Below are 18176 nucleotides of genomic sequence, written 5' to 3'. Positions count from 1 at the left end.
TATCAAAGTTCAAACCTGCTTTCCCATCATTAAAAATGAATAAACATGACTGAGAATGTCTCTTGCAATCTCAGGTTATGCGACTGGGCTAATACATGAAGACATGCTTTCGTCTGACTGGGAGAAAGTAAAACTTTGTAGGTTAGCGTGATGAAAATGATTGATCTGCATTACAGTAGCAGGTAGAGGAACCAAGTATTACTACAAACTTACTGTCAAGCAGAAGAAAAGGAGCCTTATTACATTTTACACCTGGGAAATGATGGAAAAGTGAAGCTGAAAGGGTGTGCTTCAGGCCTCCCTCCGAGTTCTAAGGCAGCTCAGGACTAGCTCTGTCCTGGTCCTGAACATAACACATGACCATCGGTTTTAAGAAAGGGATCATCTAACTGACAACGACCGGTTTGGACTGGAAACTTTTGCTGATTTTTGTTAGTTGTGATGAATGGGAAGATTCCATGATACTCCGTGGATGTCAGGTATTTATTCAAGTAGCTCATTGGGAAGTTTTGGAAAATGGAAGAAGTGGGAAGGAAAATTATAGGGGAGAGCAAGTGCAATGGTGGGTGACAAAATGAGTGTTTGACCTCAGAAAGGTAGTGTAAGAGAAATTAAAAATCTTAATTTCGTAAGTAGATTTGTGAGACTAAGAATGTAGCTTAACACTGCAGGCGTTACTGTTTCAGCAGATGCCTTCTGCGCACTGAGAATTTCTGAGCTAATAGTAGCCTCAAGCAGTAAACAAATTCTTAAAAACAAACAGAAGACCCCCAAATCAAACAAGGAAGCATACAAACACCCCCAAACCAAGCACCATGACCAAACCCAAGAAACTTTACCCTGAGCTCTATTTCAGAGACACGTTGTCATATAAATATAGAAGATCTCCAAGGTCCGTATGGGACTGTTTTACCCCCACAGGTGTTTAACTGCTTTACTGATGTTGTAGGATTGCAGTCTGGCCCTTACCCAGCTGATGCACAAACCACAGCCAGTGCTGCCTTGATGGAAAAGCATTCTCCAGTTAAGCATTCTGTCTCAGTGGCAGTAGGCTTTGCATGTTGCTCATCACTCTTAAGTGCATCAGGTATATTAAGTCTTTCACTGCAGGATGTCATTTTTGTTCCTTAATTCCTCTTCTCTGAACCAGCCTGTTTTTCAAAGCAGTACTATATAAAAGGGAGAGATGTGAAGTTTTACATCAACGAATCTCTTACAACCTACACACAACTCTTCCGTGCACAAAACCTGCCTCTACCCTTGGTACTCTGTCCCCTCGTTGCCCCCGGGCCCTATCCCCTCACTGCTGAGGCCGTGGCTCCGCAGCGCCCCGGGCTGCACGCCCTTCCCTGCCCGGCCGCAGGAGAGGACAGGCTGGTTCGGCTTCTCGGGTTGGGTCTTAAGCGGCTCGAAGGCGAAGGCAGCCCCGGGGTGCTGCTGCTGCGGGGGGAGCTGCTGGGCTGGACCGGGCCGCTCCCCGCCCCGGCTGAGGTAAGCGGGCCCCGTGGGCGTCGCTGGCGGTGGCGCTCGTCACCCGTTGACGGGTGTCCCCTAATCGCGTTGCCATCAGCCTCCGCCGGGGAGTATAAAAGGGGCCGCAGCGGGTGAGGCGTACAGAGCGCGGCGCTGCCCTCCTCCCCGGCCCCCCGCCCGGCCGTCCCCATGCAGCCCGCCATGATGATGTTCTCCAGCAAGTACTGGGCGCGGAGGGGCTTTTCGCTGGACTCGGCCCTGCCGGAGGAGCGCCCCGCCGTCGGAGGACTCACCGTGAGTGGTGGGGCTAGGAGCGGCGGCGGGCCGGGCGTGGGAGCCGCGGAAACCGCGGGAGCCGGGCAGCGGCGGGTCCGGTCGGGTCGGGGCCGGTGCCAGGAAACCGACCCCTTCCTTGTAACTTTCAGGGGAAGGGAACAGTTCTCCCGCGGTTGCAAGGGCCGGTAAAGCCGACTTCGCAGTATAATCGGTCCTCGCTGCAAATGCTGCTTAAAAGTGTCGTTAACTGTAAAAGTTTTGTTAGACGTACAAACCTTCCTGCAGAAATGGACCGGCATACCATAGGAATAATATAAAAACACTCGGATCCAGTTCAGGTAGTTCTAAGTGCTTGAATTTGAAAGGATTTGATTAGTTCTCGTGACTGTGCTCACCAGCAGAATCTGCCCTTTCAAGACAGTCAGACACACAGTATATAAACCGTGCAGATCACACTGCCTTGGTGCCTGTGGCACTTTCGTTGCAGAGCAGCTGGATTTGAGGTTTCCCAGCTTCTGCCAACTCGCAGGGACACAAGGACCTGTGTGAGCATTTTGCAGGGGATGTGCATCTTGCCTGTTGGAAACCCTGTCAGGGGGGAGAAGCGGTTCCCTGTCTGTGAGGTGATGATAGCGGTGCGGCAGGTGATCTCAGCCATGGGGTAAACTTCTGTATACTCAGGTAAATGTATTTGAATAGGTGTAATTTAATAGGAGTAAAGAGTGTTAGTTGGTGCTAATAATGCCATCTGCTTTGAATATGTGAGATGTTCAGGATTATGAAGATTTTGCCTCCTGTAGAGTTTTGCAACACAGGAAGGTCCAGATCACTTGAGAAGAACCAACAGAATGCACCAGTTTGTACCAGTTGTAAACTGGCTGGTCATCTTTATAGTAAAATGTGAAATACCTCGATTTGCATATGCTTTGCTTCACTTAGAAATACTGAATTAAATAGGATATATTTGTTTTACCCTCTTTAAATTTGAGTTACTTCACTGAGTTCTGCTATAGATGACTTATTCCTGAGTACTTGTGCTTGCTCCAGATAATTAATTTTCATTAAGGAATTAGATCTGTTAGTCTCTATTTAGTTATGAAGTGTACTAATGAGCATGGCTGATAAGGGTTGAGTTCAGCCTTCTCTACTGTGTTCATAACAAATAGGTTTCTACTTTTTATATGCTTGAAAGGGTTTTTTTTAGCCATCACTTTGGGTAATGTTTGCTTGAAAGCATTAGGGGACCTGTGATAGTCTTGGAAGGTGCCAAGTGCGCTTGTTTCCCAGAGGAGTCGATGGTGTTGAGGTTCTCAGACACTCAGTTGACTACATGATCCTCAGTACAGAACTTCTAGAAAGCAGCACACAGTGAAAAATCATGGATCTATAAAGACAGAACCTTCGTCACTTCATGTGGAGGTTGCGTGCTTGATGAATGAGAAAAGGACTCAGCCAAATCCCAAATATTATTGAAGTTAAAACAAAAGTGGCCTTCCCTTAAGCTATCCCTGAGCAGACCTCCTACTGAGCAGAATCCTGTAAGCTCAATTACTAAGAAATAAACATGTTTGAAACCCTTCATATATCATTCTAAAAACACAAATATTTTTCCACATGGTTTTTGTGAAGTTTAATAGATGATGAGAAAAGACCACAGAGACTTTTTGGCATGTCCAGTAACTAGTTTAAGAGTGGCTGGTTTAACCTGTGCCATTTAAAGAGTGGGTTTTTGTAAGATTATGCATTTTAACTAGTTCTTTTTTTAAGTCAGTGCATTCTTGTACTTTAAAAAAAAATAAACCTCAGAAGATCCAGTGTGAGCTGACTGGACAGCTGTGAACTCTGTTCAGTAGGGGGGGATATTTCAGAGTAGGCAAGCATCAGGTAAAAAAGTGAACCAATCTGACATGAAGCATGTGGATGCATTAAGATGTATGTGATTGAAATACCTTGTCACTGCCAGCAACATCCATTTTTAAGAAAATCACTATATATAATCCATTTTGAAAAGGAATCATGCTGAAGGTCACTAATTTTTTCCTGGGTCACAAAGCACTTGATAAAATCTTGTGAAATCTAGAAGTACAGGGAGACCCTTTGCTAAAGTCCATCGACATGGGTCCACAGATTTTCACAAGTGAATAACCTACCTCTAAGGAGAAAATAAGAAGAGAGATTTAACTTGGCTTCCATCAAATATTATGAGACCTGTTTAAAACTTCATTTTTGGATTATTTTCTGAAAGCTGCTTTACAATTTACTGAAGGACAGTTTAATTCACATGCAGTAGTTGTACATGATTCTTAACTTCTATCTTCATTTATCTTTAGTGACTCTATTATGGATGATAAAAAAGCAGTTAGTGTCTCACTGGAGATTTGATTTCTCTAGGAGGCACAACCTAGGGACTGGAAAACTCAGGCTGTTTCTTGAAAATTATGGTTGATATTATAACAATTCCCTATCAGTGCTGTACTGTTGGCATCTCAACAAGATTTAAGATGAGAAATCTACATTTTTTTTTTTAAATGCTGACTTAAATTTGGCTTAAAGCTGTCTTTGACCTCCAGATTGTGAGAAGAATGTAGGAGTGGCCAAGGATGGTGTCATTTTCTGTATGTTTTTGAGTTCCTGATCCAGTTCATCTTCAGTGGGAGGTACAGTTTTTTACAATGAGAACAACCAGCCATTGAATAATCTCCTAAGGGAAGTGGTGGGTTCCCAACACTGAACACTTCTAAAGAATCACCTGGACAGGGTGCTGGGATACATTGTCAGGACTGTGCTTTTGCAAAGAAGTGTTGGACCAAAACATCCTTGAGGTCCCTTCCAACCTGGTGTTCTATGATTCTGTGATACAGTCTATGTGTGTTTCTGTCCTTGTTTGTATAATCAACAGAGGTTTTGGTTTTTCAGGAAAAATGGCATTACATGAGCACAGTAACTGTACTGAAACAGAGAACATAAAGCTTGTGTTTTAAATGTGATGGTTAATACAAACATACAGACCAGTGTAAATAATTGTAAACTGACTGAAATAGGATGACTGAAATTTTGCAGTGCAATTTCGCAGCAATATTCAGGGTAGAATAGCGGAATAGCATCACTGCAGGCTTCGCAGTAATTTAAAGCATCTCCATTTCCTTCATATTTATTATTAATGATAGCATTGTCCTAATAATATAATAATATTTGTATCCCAAGCATTCCTATGTTTTTCCTTAAGCTTTTTTTTGTGGACTGGCCTCTTACATCATCATCTCTGACATCTGACTTTGATTTGTGATTCTGGTAATGTAAATTACCAATTTACAAGTAAATGCATTACCATTTAAATTAAGTCTGGATGAGTTCCATTCAGCTGTTTTCTAATAAAAAATTCACTTTGAGTAAAAAGACTTAAATTTGGGAAATGCCTGTTTGCATCTGTGATGATGCTGTTTCTTTATACATTTGTAGCTAAACAGATCAAGTTCTGGGAAGAATGAGGAAAAGAAAGGGAATAAGGGAAATGGCAAAGGTGAATCTGTTTCTGAAGGTGGAAAGACAGCTGTAGTGTTTTCCCTGAAGAATGAAGTTGGTGGATTGGTGAAAGCTCTCCGACTCTTCCAGGTAAAGCTTGCAAATCATTACACTGACCGGACTGAGGAAGGGCTATTGAGGTCAGGTTGTTTGTTGGTATAAATCTAATGGACCATGGCAGAAGGGATAGGGTGCAGTTACACTTTGCAGAATTGAATAAAAATAACTTAAAATTTAATGGACCATTCAACAAAGGATTTTGAGTTTGTGAAGGGTTTTCTGGAATATAGTTTAAGAGCAATACTGATGTTTGTGCCATTTGCTTTAGATTTCTGGTGTGTGATTCTCAACAGTGTAAATTAGATTTGAAGTTGTCTCTGCAGGCCACAATGAAAGGAGGCATTTTCAGAGAGAAGTTCAGAATCTAAATTATATAAAATCAAGTGGTGGTGGCAGTCTTGCTGCAAGACAGTGTTCAGTCATTAAGTTAAATGCACCTTTAAGAGCTTGCAGGGTCAGGGTTTCATGTGTTTAACTAGAATGTAAATGGTGAAGTATTGGTTCCCATATGGATCCCCATGCAATCTACAGTTTTTGGTCAGTCTGCTGGTACTGTACGTAGTCTGCTTGGCTTACTAATGATTGAAGAGGGCTTTGGGGTGTGTCTAAGGATAGTGGAGGCAAAGCAGTGTGATAAAAGTGTTAGGTTGTTAAGTCTGTGCAGTACAGTGAAGAGAAAGTGAGCACACTCAAATCTAGTTAAATTAACATTATTATTAGTACATTGTGAAATCAAATTGCAGTAGAATTTAGTGTTTATAGCAAATGTAAGTATAAAATGCTCCACCCCTGGCAGTGTTCAAGGCCAGGTTGGACAGGGCCTTGGGCAGCATGGTCTAGTGTAAGGTGTCCCTGCCTATGGCAGGGGGATTGGAACTAGATGATCTTAAGGTCCTTTCCAACTCAAACCGTTCTGTGATTCTATGCAAGTTATAATCCTATACTTTCTTCTACAAGAGGTTATTTTGATAGATGAAATGAAATCATTAGTTAACTTTCTTCATTAAGAATATTAGTTTTATTTTTACTTTCAGTCTATAGATTCTTCTGTTATCAGTATTGTGTCACTAATTGAGTAAATACAAAGTAAGTACTTTCAATGCAAACACATTTTAATTACTAGGAAAAGCTTTAATGAGGAATATGCCTTCTAGCTGGTATGTCTGTATTTCATCTGTTATTTCATCTTTCCACAGGAGAAACATATAAGTATGGTTCATATTGAATCACGAAAATCGAAGAGAAGGAACTCAGAGGTGGAAATTTTTGTGGACTGTGACTGCAGTAAGAAAGAATTTAATGAACTAATCCAGTTGCTCAAGTTTCAAACAAATATTGTCTCTCTCAATCCACCAGAAAATATCTGGACTGATGAAGAAGGCAAGGCTGCTTTTGTATCACTTGATTTAGACACTGACAAACGTTTTGCACAGGTATCTTCATAGTCTTATACGCCAGTACATTCAACTCACATTCTGTCTTCTACAGATCTTGACTGTGTACCCTGGTTCCCCAGGAAGATATCTGAATTAGACAAATGCTCACAAAGAGTTTTGATGTATGGATCTGAGCTGGATGCAGATCACCCTGTAAGTGTAATGTAAAGTTGTCTTGTAGATGATCTGTTCAGGTTATTTCCCAATCAAATAAAGAGCCTGTTGACTGCTGATTCTGAGTGCTGTTTTGAGCATTACGGTTTTCAGAAGGTGGGGATTTAGTTCTCTTCAGTAGTTTCAGTGAATTAATTTTTCTGTAGTAGGACACTCAAAAAGGAGATCTTCTAGAAAACTTCACTGTTTAAGAAGTATGTCCCCTTTTGTACTGCTTTCATTTATTTTTTTTTTTTTTTCTAATGAACTAGTTGATAGAACAGTTTCAAACTTTGAAGAGTTTAGATCAATATGACCTTTGGCTCTGCCACACGTAGCTCTTAGGTAAGAATTGGTATTGACCTAGGTGTCAGAGAAGAAACAATTATGAAGGAGTACTTCCTTGGGCACTCAAGAGGTAATTACAAAACAAAATAGAACAAGATGTTCCTGTTTCTGCATGAATGCAGCAGATGAGAAGGTGCCTCACGTTTTCAGACTTTGACGACAGGAGACAAGCCTGTGTTTCATGCAAGCTGTATGTGCAGCCAAATGCTCAATGCAAGAGGCAGAAGAATAGATTTGTTATTGTTTTATTTAATATGACTGATGTCCCTAAATGCTTAACCTCTGAGTCTTTAGATGGCAGATGATTGCAAGGATTTATGTTACATTTTCATGTGTTACAGACCTAAGTTTCTACCTTTGGACAATTTGGGCTAAAAGATGCTGGTGGCAGCTAGTTATATTAATTCCTAAAATAGTCTGGATTAAACCAATTTTGTAGGAAATTTCCAGTTTAAAGGAAGTAGGTAATGAGCTAAGATATCTGATTATAAGAATGTCTTATAGTAGAATCAGATTAAACTCTACCTGTAGGTGGTAATCTCTTTTGGGTTTTGTCACACACATTTTTGCTGGTATTGTCCAAGATGATGAAAAATGCCTGTTTCTGCATTTGTGACTGCAGAAAGATCAGGTTGGTGTAGGGGACTTTTCTGGTGATGCATCTGTATACCGTGGTACTACAGGGCTTGTGCGGACACCTCCGTGGTGACTGCCTTGGCTGAGGAAGAGCAGGTACTCCTGGTGGCCCTGGGTCTGGGGCTCTACGTCAGTGCAGAAATGGCACTCAGGCTGCTGCCTTCTATCCTGTCTGCTCCACAGCTCCTAGAGCAACCATGCCATGGTGAGAGCTCAGGCACAAACCCTCACACCTGCGCACACAAGCAAAAGGACATCATCATGATGTCCCTTGGCAGCCCCACTTCCTTGTCTCCAATGTCACCTGCCTGCCTATCAACCATGATAATTGTCATCACCTTGTTTGGTTCCCAGCCATTTCTACCATGTATGAGCCCTTCCTCCACTGTGGGCCCACATTTGGGCAGTGCATTCCTGGATTCTGGTTTCTGCCATATACTTCCTGGTGATAAACTAGGATTTACCGCACATTTTCTCAGAATGGAAAAGCCTGTTGATTACCTTCAACCATGAACAGTAATCTGGTTCAAACAGAAGCTGTAGTGGCAGCTCATTCCAGCCCTATGTCAATGGCTGTGACAGGCCATTTGGTACTCTTATGTTCTGAGCTGCTGCCTTCATTAAATACTTGAGTGCTCTGCTGAAAATCTGCCTTCAGTTTTACAGACAATGAAAAAAGACATTTGCATTATATGAATATATATTTTACACTTGGGAGAACTCCTATAAACATAATTTACACACCATTTGTTAGCCTATGCGGCATGCTAGGTGTTAGAGATGGGGGGAAAAAAAACCTGTGAAATCTGTGATGGGTCTTTCAAAGGCCACTTCTGGTGTCTGCCTTCGCGGTGGTGCATGGGTGCCAGAGGACCAAAGAGAATTACCCTGTTACAGCACCACTTCAGCAGCAGAGCCCTAACCCACTCCATACTGTTGAATGGTGTTAGTCTCAGTTTCACTACACGTGACAGACTTTTAAATCCCTTGTGCCATGTTTTCAGCTCTTGAATGATTTTCAACTGAGTAAGTCAACACTTTTGTCAGAAGTTATTGATCAGACAAAGAGGAACTCAAACTCCTGTAGGACTTTGGTGGGGAAAAAAGTGGAGAAATCCTTATATTTTCTTGCAGTGCTGTAGATAGTGTTAATCAAAATACAGTATAATTTGGTACTAAATAAACACTTTAATGATTTATTTTGTAATTCTTACAACCAATTTTCTGTCCTTATTGTGAATTACTCTCTTCTTCCTTGCTGAAGGGATTTAAAGACAATGTCTACCGACAGAGAAGAAAGTACTTTGTGGATATTGCCATGAGCTATAAATAGTAAGTACTGGCATAATTCTTCCCTATGCTGCTGACTGTTTAGGATTCACGCTTTAATTAATTCTGTAGGATGGAAATTTAACAGTAGACAAAGTCACCCTTTAAACTTTGACTTGTTTAGTATAGGCTATAAATGGCAAACCTGATGCTTGAAATCCCATTATATTTTTGGTACAGATACAGGCAAGTAAAGCATTTGAAAGGTAAGCACAATCGCTTCAGCATTTTATTTATAGCTGCTAAAACTGAAGAAACTCGTTTACAAATACTTGCATGTCTTAATGACAGACTGATGGACTGCTGAGTTGCACGTATCTATAATCCCTTTGTAATTGGACAAGCTCACTGTAAATGAAATCGGTGTTTTCTTTTCATGTGCTTACTATCCTGGACGCTGCAAAATGCCATTTATCGATTTTGCTAACACAGCTCTAAATTTCTCAAAATTCAGTCAGTGAATGTCTCTATAGTTAGTGAAGCTGATGTTGTTACCGTGCTTGGAAATCAGGAAACTTTCTGTGCTACCTACAACCACCTACTGTGTTGCAATTTTCTTGTCACAGAAGTATTCAACTAATTCTAATCATATGCTAGGTTTCATTTGCAACAGGCCTAAGCTCTCATTCTCAAGGGAACTAACATATTAGTTTCATGTTCTTTTTGATTTTACCACACTTCAGGTTTTAATTTTTCTCCTTTGAGATTTCTACCTATTTAAAGAATATAACACACTTTTTTTTTTTTCTCCTTTCGTAGAAGGCACATTCTGTAAGGAAGCAAAAAAAGGGGTGAAGGTTTTTCATTTCTGTTTTTGTTTTTCATATAGGCGTAGTATATGGGCTGCAGAAAGCTGGGGGGACAGGGGGATTGACTCTGCTTTGTGACATGTAATCCTGATTGTATTTCTCCTTTATTTTTGTCCCATTCCTGTTGTTAAGCTATTACCAATCTAATAAATTGGTAAGTGCCAGTTCTGGTTCCCCTTTTTTTCCACTCATGGTGGCATTTGTTTAGCTGGGGGCTCATGATAGTCATCCAGCATACTGAGCTGCTGCATGCTAGGAGCAGGGTGCTGGTTGGTAGAGAAGCTTCCTAGGCTGACCAGGTAAGTCCTAAATTTTACAGCTTTCAGACATAAATTGAGACAGTTTGTCTGTTTGTTTAGAGAAGATTGCTTTATTATCTTCTTTTTTTCTAGTCTGATGCTTGTGGTAGATTTAGCTTCTTGACCAGCATTTCTTGCAGTAAGAAATGGCAAGCAGGTACCTGTGGGTGAGGGCAGACTGTGTGTGTTCCTAGAGCTCTTTCGTAAGTTGAACAGTTTGCCATTCATCCATGACGGTAACAGTAGTGCCACGCACTTCACAGCTGCTGAGTTGCTGGAAATACCTTCCTTCCTTCTCCCTCTCAGCTGGTTAAGTGCTGGTAAGATCATGCAGCTGGCTCGTTAAGCAGTGGTTGGTCTTCTGCTACAAAGAGGTGTTTTGGTTTTTTTTTTTCACTCTGAAACCAGTGAGAAAAATCTTTTCACAAAACTCACATAGAGTAATCCTGCATACCCCCGGAAAAATAGATAAAGGAAAGGAAAAATCTTTTCCTTCAGTAGGTATTGAAGGCTCAAGAACCATTTCTGCAGGCACATTACAAAAATCAGACAACACAAACCAGATGTTATTTGGGGGTCAGATCTTGTACTTCAGCAAAACTTCTCAGAAGTACTCCTTCACCCTATTGATCTTTTCAAACCTTTAAAAGATTTCAAACTTTCCAATTATTACAAGCAGAGGGAAAACAAAATGCTTCAAATATTTTTACCCAGGGACTACAAAATCACTGGGAAGCCAGTACTCAAAGCAGTTACTTAAAAATGGCAAAAGCTCATTCATACTCCACAGGTCTCACGTTGTGGTTATCTTAACCCCAGGCATGTGCCATGTCTACTGGGCTATACTGTCTGTCTCCAGGTATGCCTGTACAGACAGCCCAGGGAGACATGTACCCTCAGCATCCTGCAGCTCAGCATAAGCCATGCTGAGGGAAGGGCAAATCAGCTCAGGGAGGATTCCATGCTGCTGCAGCTAAGCTGTTTTCTGCTCCCCATGCTGAGGAGCTCAGATTTGTGACACTATGCTGTAACAGGCTCATCACTAATGACTATTTACTTATACAAAAAGAACAGCTCTGTTGTAAAGACTGCTTCCCTTAGGGATAAATTCAGAGCATTGTCTTGAAACAATTAGTGTCTTCCAGGTGAGTGACCTCCCTAATCACCTGAGGAGGCTTGATTCATTTCTACTTTGCCAATGTTAAAAAAACCCCAAACATTTGTTTCTTTAAAAAAATAACAGCTTTGGCTGAAAAAAAATTGGCTACAAGGAGTTGGCTCTGTAAATAAATAGTTGAATTGAAAATCCCAGATCAGCATTTCCTTTATGAATTGCTACAATTCTATAGTGGTAGATGCTCTGTTTTGTTTGAACATAAAAGAGGCCTCTGTAGTGGAGAGAGAGGGAGAAACACTAAGAAGGGAACTTGGAGAAGCAGGTATTTTCTGGTGCTGGGTGATAAAGGGAAAGACACATTAATAGAGCACAGCAGTAAAGATCAGCTGTATAAAATAAATGGACCAAAAAAAATTTCCTCCTTCCTTCACTTAGCTTCTACCCTAAAGAGAGTGAAAATGTGTTGATGTTGCTAATTAATCCTTTGAGACTGATTAGGGATTGAAAAAGTGTTGAGAAAATTAAATCTGGAGGAAAAATACTATGTTTAAGAGGGAATTCATAATATGAGTTGATAGCTCATGACCATGGCAAAATGGAAAGACCCTATTTTAATAAGGGGAAATAAAAATTCAGAATGGCTTAGCTTGTAGAGTCATCTTACTCAGCCACAAGAAAACTGGCTATGCAGGCTGGCCATTTATGTGATTTACTGCAATGTTTGAGTGCAAGGTGGGTCTTGCTTGCTGAAATAAGAGGGCAAGAAAAATGAGCTTTGCAGAGCTGAGTGAGAAAGGTATAGGTCCTCCCTCAAGTCTGGCTGCCTTGATCCTTTAGATAAAGAAAGCAATGCCATGATCAGCTAGAAATAAGATCAGCTCTCCTAGGCATAAATCCTATTAAGGAATTAATGTTCAGTGAACCTTACTTCAGTACTAGTAAATTAATTGAAACAATAAGTTACAAACCTTTTAGTGAGCACGGACCAAGCTTCAGATCCTTGGTTGTGTTATACCTTTCTAGCGACAGGCTAAATAAAAACCTGAGTTTTAGCCCTGGTGCACACACTTCTTCCTCTTTGCTGGGCCAGTGCTGACCTATACTGGCAGCATCCACAGTAGAGGTCAGGTCTGAAGAAAAGCGACAAGGCTACTGAACAGTATTCTGGCAACCTCAGGTGAATGGAGCAGTAACCTGCTTGTATCTGTCATGTATGGTACAATTTAGAATAGCTGTTACGTTTTCTGTGAGCTGGCAGGCAGCTTAAGGTGATAAAGGTGAAGACAGATACTAGACCTGAAGGACTCACTCCTGCTGCAGAATGGGCACAGACCCAGTACGGCTTCAGCTGATGAGAAATGCTTCACTTGAATGTGTTGCAATTCCTGTCGTGTCTGCAAAAGAGTAGCTGAAGGGGAACTAGAGGGTGTATTGTATGTTCAGCGAGTCCTTAACAAGAATGAGTACCTCATACAAAGTAGCCTTTGACTGACAGTAACTGCTGTGGATCGAAATTCTTTGATACAGTGAAAGGCAAGGGGATTAAATGGGAAGTTTTCAATAAAGATGAGAGAGCAGCCACAGTAAGCGTGGGACAGAGGAGCCTCTCTTGTGCATGTAGGGACTGCATAGCAGCATTCACCATATGACATGAGGGCTCATTCCTGTTACCTTGTCCGATGGAGATAGGCAACACTATGAACTGGGCAACAACCAAGATGGAAAGTTCACCCCCAGCAGAAGCCCATCACTGCAGTTCCGCTACGGTAGGATTCCCCATGCCCAGTACACCCGTTCAGCTGCTGTCCGTGGTACTGAGGAAGCTGCAGCTCTGTGCAGGGGAGTGGGATATAGGGACTGATGGGGAGGAGGAGGATCCTCTGAATTCCTTGGCCAATGTGTAGTACATTACAGTGCAGGAAAAGAAGATACTTGCAGAGAAGGCAGATTGTACAGGTTACATGCTCTAGCATGAATTTTAAATCCAGAGAAATATTATAAAGTGTATTCTAGGGAGACCTGATAATGTGAGATGTTGGCCCATGACCATGGCATGATAAATTCCTTGCAGCTAAATACAAGGTAGTGTAATTTGGAAGGATCCTTTCATACCCTTCACACTATCAGTTTTGAATTAGCTATAACCACTCAAGGCAAATCCTGGATATCAGAGACAGGGTACCCTGGAAGGCTTTTCTGTACATCTGTGGAAGAGCGAGGAGGCAGGGGAATGGTGCAGAAGAAAAGAAAAAGTAATTAAAGGAGAGATGTATTTAGGGGCTTAATTACACCTAGGATAGGCTGTTGGCTCTGAGGTGAGCTTCCTCATGATGTCATCCTGCACGAATTTGGGGTTCCACACATATCTGCACATGCAAGCAACCATCTAAACAATAAATATATATATATTTCAGCTGGATCCACACATTTCTAAACATCCATGTAATTGCCTGATCTTCACTTTGTAAAATGCTAGGTAATGATGCCATGTGAATATTAAGTATTTTAAAGAATGCATAGTAAGTGCAGTCTGCTGATGGTCTTACTGAATCTACAAATTAGACTAAATAAGGATCTTCAGCTGACCACTTGCTAAGGCATCAGTGACAATAAATGGAGAAATATTACTCTGGTAGAGGAACATGGCATATAAGAAATCTATCTTTCTACTATGATATATATTAAGATTAATAGTTTCATTGCTTAGTAAGAAATACGATTCTTAAGAAATGAATGCAATATGTACAACGTAACATCAGTAAGAAAGTCTAAGAAAAAACATCTAGCTGTTATTTCAAAATAGTTTTCAATAGTCTTAAAAGTTTATGTCTTCCTTTATTTATTTAAATAATAATTTTTACAGAAATTTTGCCATCCTCAGTCTGTCAAGAATCTGGTTGTATTCAGGTGTATTCTGCATTATTTTGTTTTTTACAGTGGTCAGCCCATTCCCAGAGTGGAGTACACAGCTGAAGAAATTAAAACATGGGGGGTGGTATTTAGGGAGCTCAGTAAACTCTATCCTACCCATGCTTGTCGTGAGTATTTGAAAAACTTTCCCCTGCTGACCAAGTACTGTGGATACAGAGAGGATAACGTGCCTCAGCTGCAAGATGTTTCTGTTTTTCTTAAGGGTAAGTTCCATATTTGGTTTGCCAATTGATAGAGTTCCATGAAAACACTCTTTTTTTTGTTAGATACAAAGCACATGGAGTGAAAAGACTCCCTGCATTGTCAGTGAGCTTTAGTTGGGCCAGAAGTATCAATCTGGTTTTGACATTCTCCATGGCAGAAAGTTTGTTGAGTCAAAACAGTTGTGTTTGTGTATTTGCAAGTAGGAATTTGAGTTAAAAAGCTGAAGATGCATCACATAATGTTATCACTTGATATTCCTCTCTTCACAGAGAGAAAAGTCACTACAATGAAAAGAAAGAGCAGAGTTAGCTCTGCTTTTCTCATTGTACCACAGGGTGGGAGTTCTGATAACTGCAAGTGGGCATCCCCCTAAATATCCAGGCAGGTAAAAGAGAGAATAAAATTCCAAGATAATTGAATTTAAATAGGAGAGCAGGTTTGGAGGACAGGAGGCTTTCCTGAGTGCTCAACACCTGAAGTCATATATTGAAAAAAATCAATGTGACTGCATAGGTGATCTGGTACCTCTCATTAATGTTATTTTTTAAGTGACCAGTATATTACATATTTAAGTTTGAAAATACTCTTATTTTTCATCTCTAATGGAAATTTATCCCATATGGAAGAAGTGGCAGACATGAACCTGCTGTTCTTAGCAGTAGAGGAAAAGCCACTAAAGAGTTAATTTAAGATTTTAATCTCTCAAGGATCTTTCAGATACACATACTTGTTCCTTAATCCTCTTGCTCAGGAGCTTCAGGAGCTCCAGAAGTAAAATATTGTAAAGATGGGTGTTTGGAAAAAAATGTTATGTGTTGTTAAATGTTATGAAAGGAATTAGCAATGCATTTTGCCCCAAATATGTGTTGAAAATCTTTAGCTAAGAGAAATATAAAATTTGTAATGAAAGGCTTCCTTTCTTCATCCATGATTTCTGTTTGTGAACACCTGCATTTGGTAATAACTGACTCATCACTCTTAGAATTTGGCTATGTCCTTCTGGGTGTCTCATTATTGTATTGCAGTCTCTAAGGAATGATGCTAAAGTGTATGGTTTCTTTCTCCCTAACTAGAAACTGAAACCCTCACACTCCTCCAGAAACAGGTTTTCATTCTAAATACAGCAATAGTAGTGTCTATTTAAGAAAAAATTGGAACATCCTTCTGTAAACACTTGGAAAGAATAAAGAATGAATTTGGGAGAGAAACATGCTTTTCAAAGTCACTCAGTGAAATTATTTCCCACTGGGACCAATCTGACAAAGGAACACTTTGTTAAATATTTCAATGAGGATCTCAACTGTGAAAGCCAGTATTTTACTGTCACAAAGTGTAATTTATTTGTAAAAAGAAGAACAGATTTAATTTAATCCTGCTCTATTCTGTTAGTTTTTAATATGTATTACAGAAGACATCTTCTGTTTTCAAAATTTCTCTCCCATTTGGTACCAGACATAAAAGTCTATGATTTGAGAACATCACTTATGGTGTTTTCTAGATAAATGTATTCAGACCAACTTTGAAATACCTCAAACTGTTTTCTTTAAACATATGCTAGCAATACAGGATAGTTCTTCTATATAATAGGTGAAAATTTTGTGTGGTGATCTTCAGCCATGATTCTCCATGTCATGCTTCTGGTACAATAATTGACAACATATCACTACCTGTCCTCAGAAACTGATACAGTTATATATTTATATATATATATATATATAATGTGGTATTTTATTATCTCCTTCACTTCAGAAAGGTCTGGCTTCACAGTGAGACCAGTTGCTGGATACTTGTCTCCCCGAGATTTTTTAGCTGGCTTAGCATATAGAGTTTTTCACTGTACTCAGTACATACGACATGGCTCGGATCCTCTCTACACACCGGAACCGTAAGTTGCTACATTTGTTTTAGTTCTGAGAAAATATGCTCACTAGATTCTTAAACAACCTAACTGAATTTGTCAAGACTGAAAACAGGAACCTCCCTTCAAGTGTAAAAATCTACTTATACCATGGATGACAAAACCCTTTTCTTAAAAGGCTCTTAAATGACTGGGTTGTTTATACAGTGGGTAAAAAAAATCTGTCTGGATTATATTTCAGTGAAAAATGGAGTTTTCAACTAAGCATTTTGAACAAGTACCTAAAATTTTATTCTCTGGTGGACAGCTAAGGAAAGAAGTTGGGGAAAAAAACCCTGAATCAACTGAAAAAAAAAATGTTTTCAGAATTACAGTTTGGTCTTCTTATGTCCCCATTTATCTTTCTTTGGGTCAGACTCCACAGCTGACCTTCATTTATCTCTGATAACACAACACAAGCAAGTCATGAGGCATTATTCTCTCAGCCAGGGAGGATATTAGCTATAAAGCCTGTTATAGGGGATGTGTTAGAAACACGAGACTTTCATGGGACAGCATTGCAGCTTTTCTAAAACAGAATATTGTGAGTTTGGATGAAATATTTCAGCATTTGGCCTCTTGATGAAAAGTAGGGGGAAAAAAGATCAAAGCGATTGTAGTTCTTGTCCTGTATTATATATGGTGTGCTCTCTACACTAATAACAGAACAATACATGTCAGTTAGATAACATGGAAGTAGTTTTACCAAAGTCATACACTGATCTTGTAACCACGAGGAATGACATTTTCGCAGTGAATCAGGTGGTTAGCATGAAATTGTAGCTGTTGTTAATCAGTTTGTACTACTTGAGTGTGTATTATTTTTGCCCAAATTTACACAAAGGATTCATACATATATATTCAGCTCCAGCCTTGCAAACATTTGGATGCATGCCTAATTTTGATTTCATGAATAGACTGCCAAAACCATGGAGTGATATTTTTGGATATGAAAGGATTAATGAAACCGCATATTAAGCTGGAACTAAAAATGCTCTAACATTATTCTGGCAGGAGTCACCAGGTGGTGCTGTTATACACTTATCTACTTTTTTCCTCAGCATGTGAACTGGGCAAAGTATTTGCTGAAGTGCTGCGAGGTTAGGTTTGTGCGTGTTTTTCTTTTGGGAAAGAGGTGGTAATCCCTGAAGAAATTAATTCATTTCTGTAACCTCTGTAATTATAATTTATAATTTGTAATTATAATTTTAATCTCTTAAATCTGTGGGCAAATTGCTGCAGTGTAAAAGAAGGGTTTTCATATATGATGCTGGACCTCTTCTGATCTATCTGAAGATATCTCTAGATATTAAAAGAAATTAGGAAGTACCATATTTTGCACCCATGGTGTCCTCTCCTGTGGGAAACCAGTGTCTCAGATCAGAGCACCTGCCAATATTGAGTAAAAGAAGGATGACATTTATTAACTTAATGCAAACTAGAAGATCATTTTCCTCTATTGATAGGGGATTTAGGTACACAACTCCAACAGGAACAAAGGAAGGAACATCTTCCAGGAATCAATTAAGTGTGTCTGTGCTTTTGGTGATGTTATCTTGTTCATTGATTTGTATATTTGAGACCCCTGTACTTTTCAGGATGATGCTGCTTACATTCACAATTATGCAGTCTATTACAGCTGATTCTTAATAGTGATGGCAGCTACTTTTTTTGTAACCTTTCTGG

General features: G+C 40.0%; 1 protein-coding gene across 1 annotated transcript in view; it reads left to right on the top strand.

The window, feature by feature from the left end:
- Positions 1–1330: 1330 nt before the first annotated feature.
- The window catches only part of TPH2 (tryptophan hydroxylase 2), a 50611-nt gene continuing 33765 nt past the window's right edge, over positions 1331–18176 (top strand). The window contains exons 1-7 of the mRNA XM_061367986.1: positions 1331–1767; positions 5209–5361; positions 6528–6711; positions 6820–6920; positions 9169–9236; positions 14396–14592; positions 16343–16478. Of these exons, the coding sequence (XP_061223970.1) occupies positions 1663–1767; positions 5209–5361; positions 6528–6711; positions 6820–6920; positions 9169–9236; positions 14396–14592; positions 16343–16478 (944 nt within the window). The 5' untranslated portion in view covers positions 1331–1662. The remainder of the gene's footprint in view (positions 1768–5208; positions 5362–6527; positions 6712–6819; positions 6921–9168; positions 9237–14395; positions 14593–16342; positions 16479–18176) is intronic.

Source organism: Neopsephotus bourkii, unplaced genomic scaffold (genome assembly GCF_033783945.1).
Source record: "Neopsephotus bourkii isolate Nb327-2 ecotype Australia unplaced genomic scaffold, CSIRO-AGI_Nbou_v1 NB_1423, whole genome shotgun sequence".
NCBI lineage: Eukaryota > Metazoa > Chordata > Aves > Psittaciformes > Psittacidae > Neopsephotus > Neopsephotus bourkii.
Note: the sequence above shows the minus strand (reverse complement) of the source record. Positions and strands in the feature narration are given on the sequence as shown.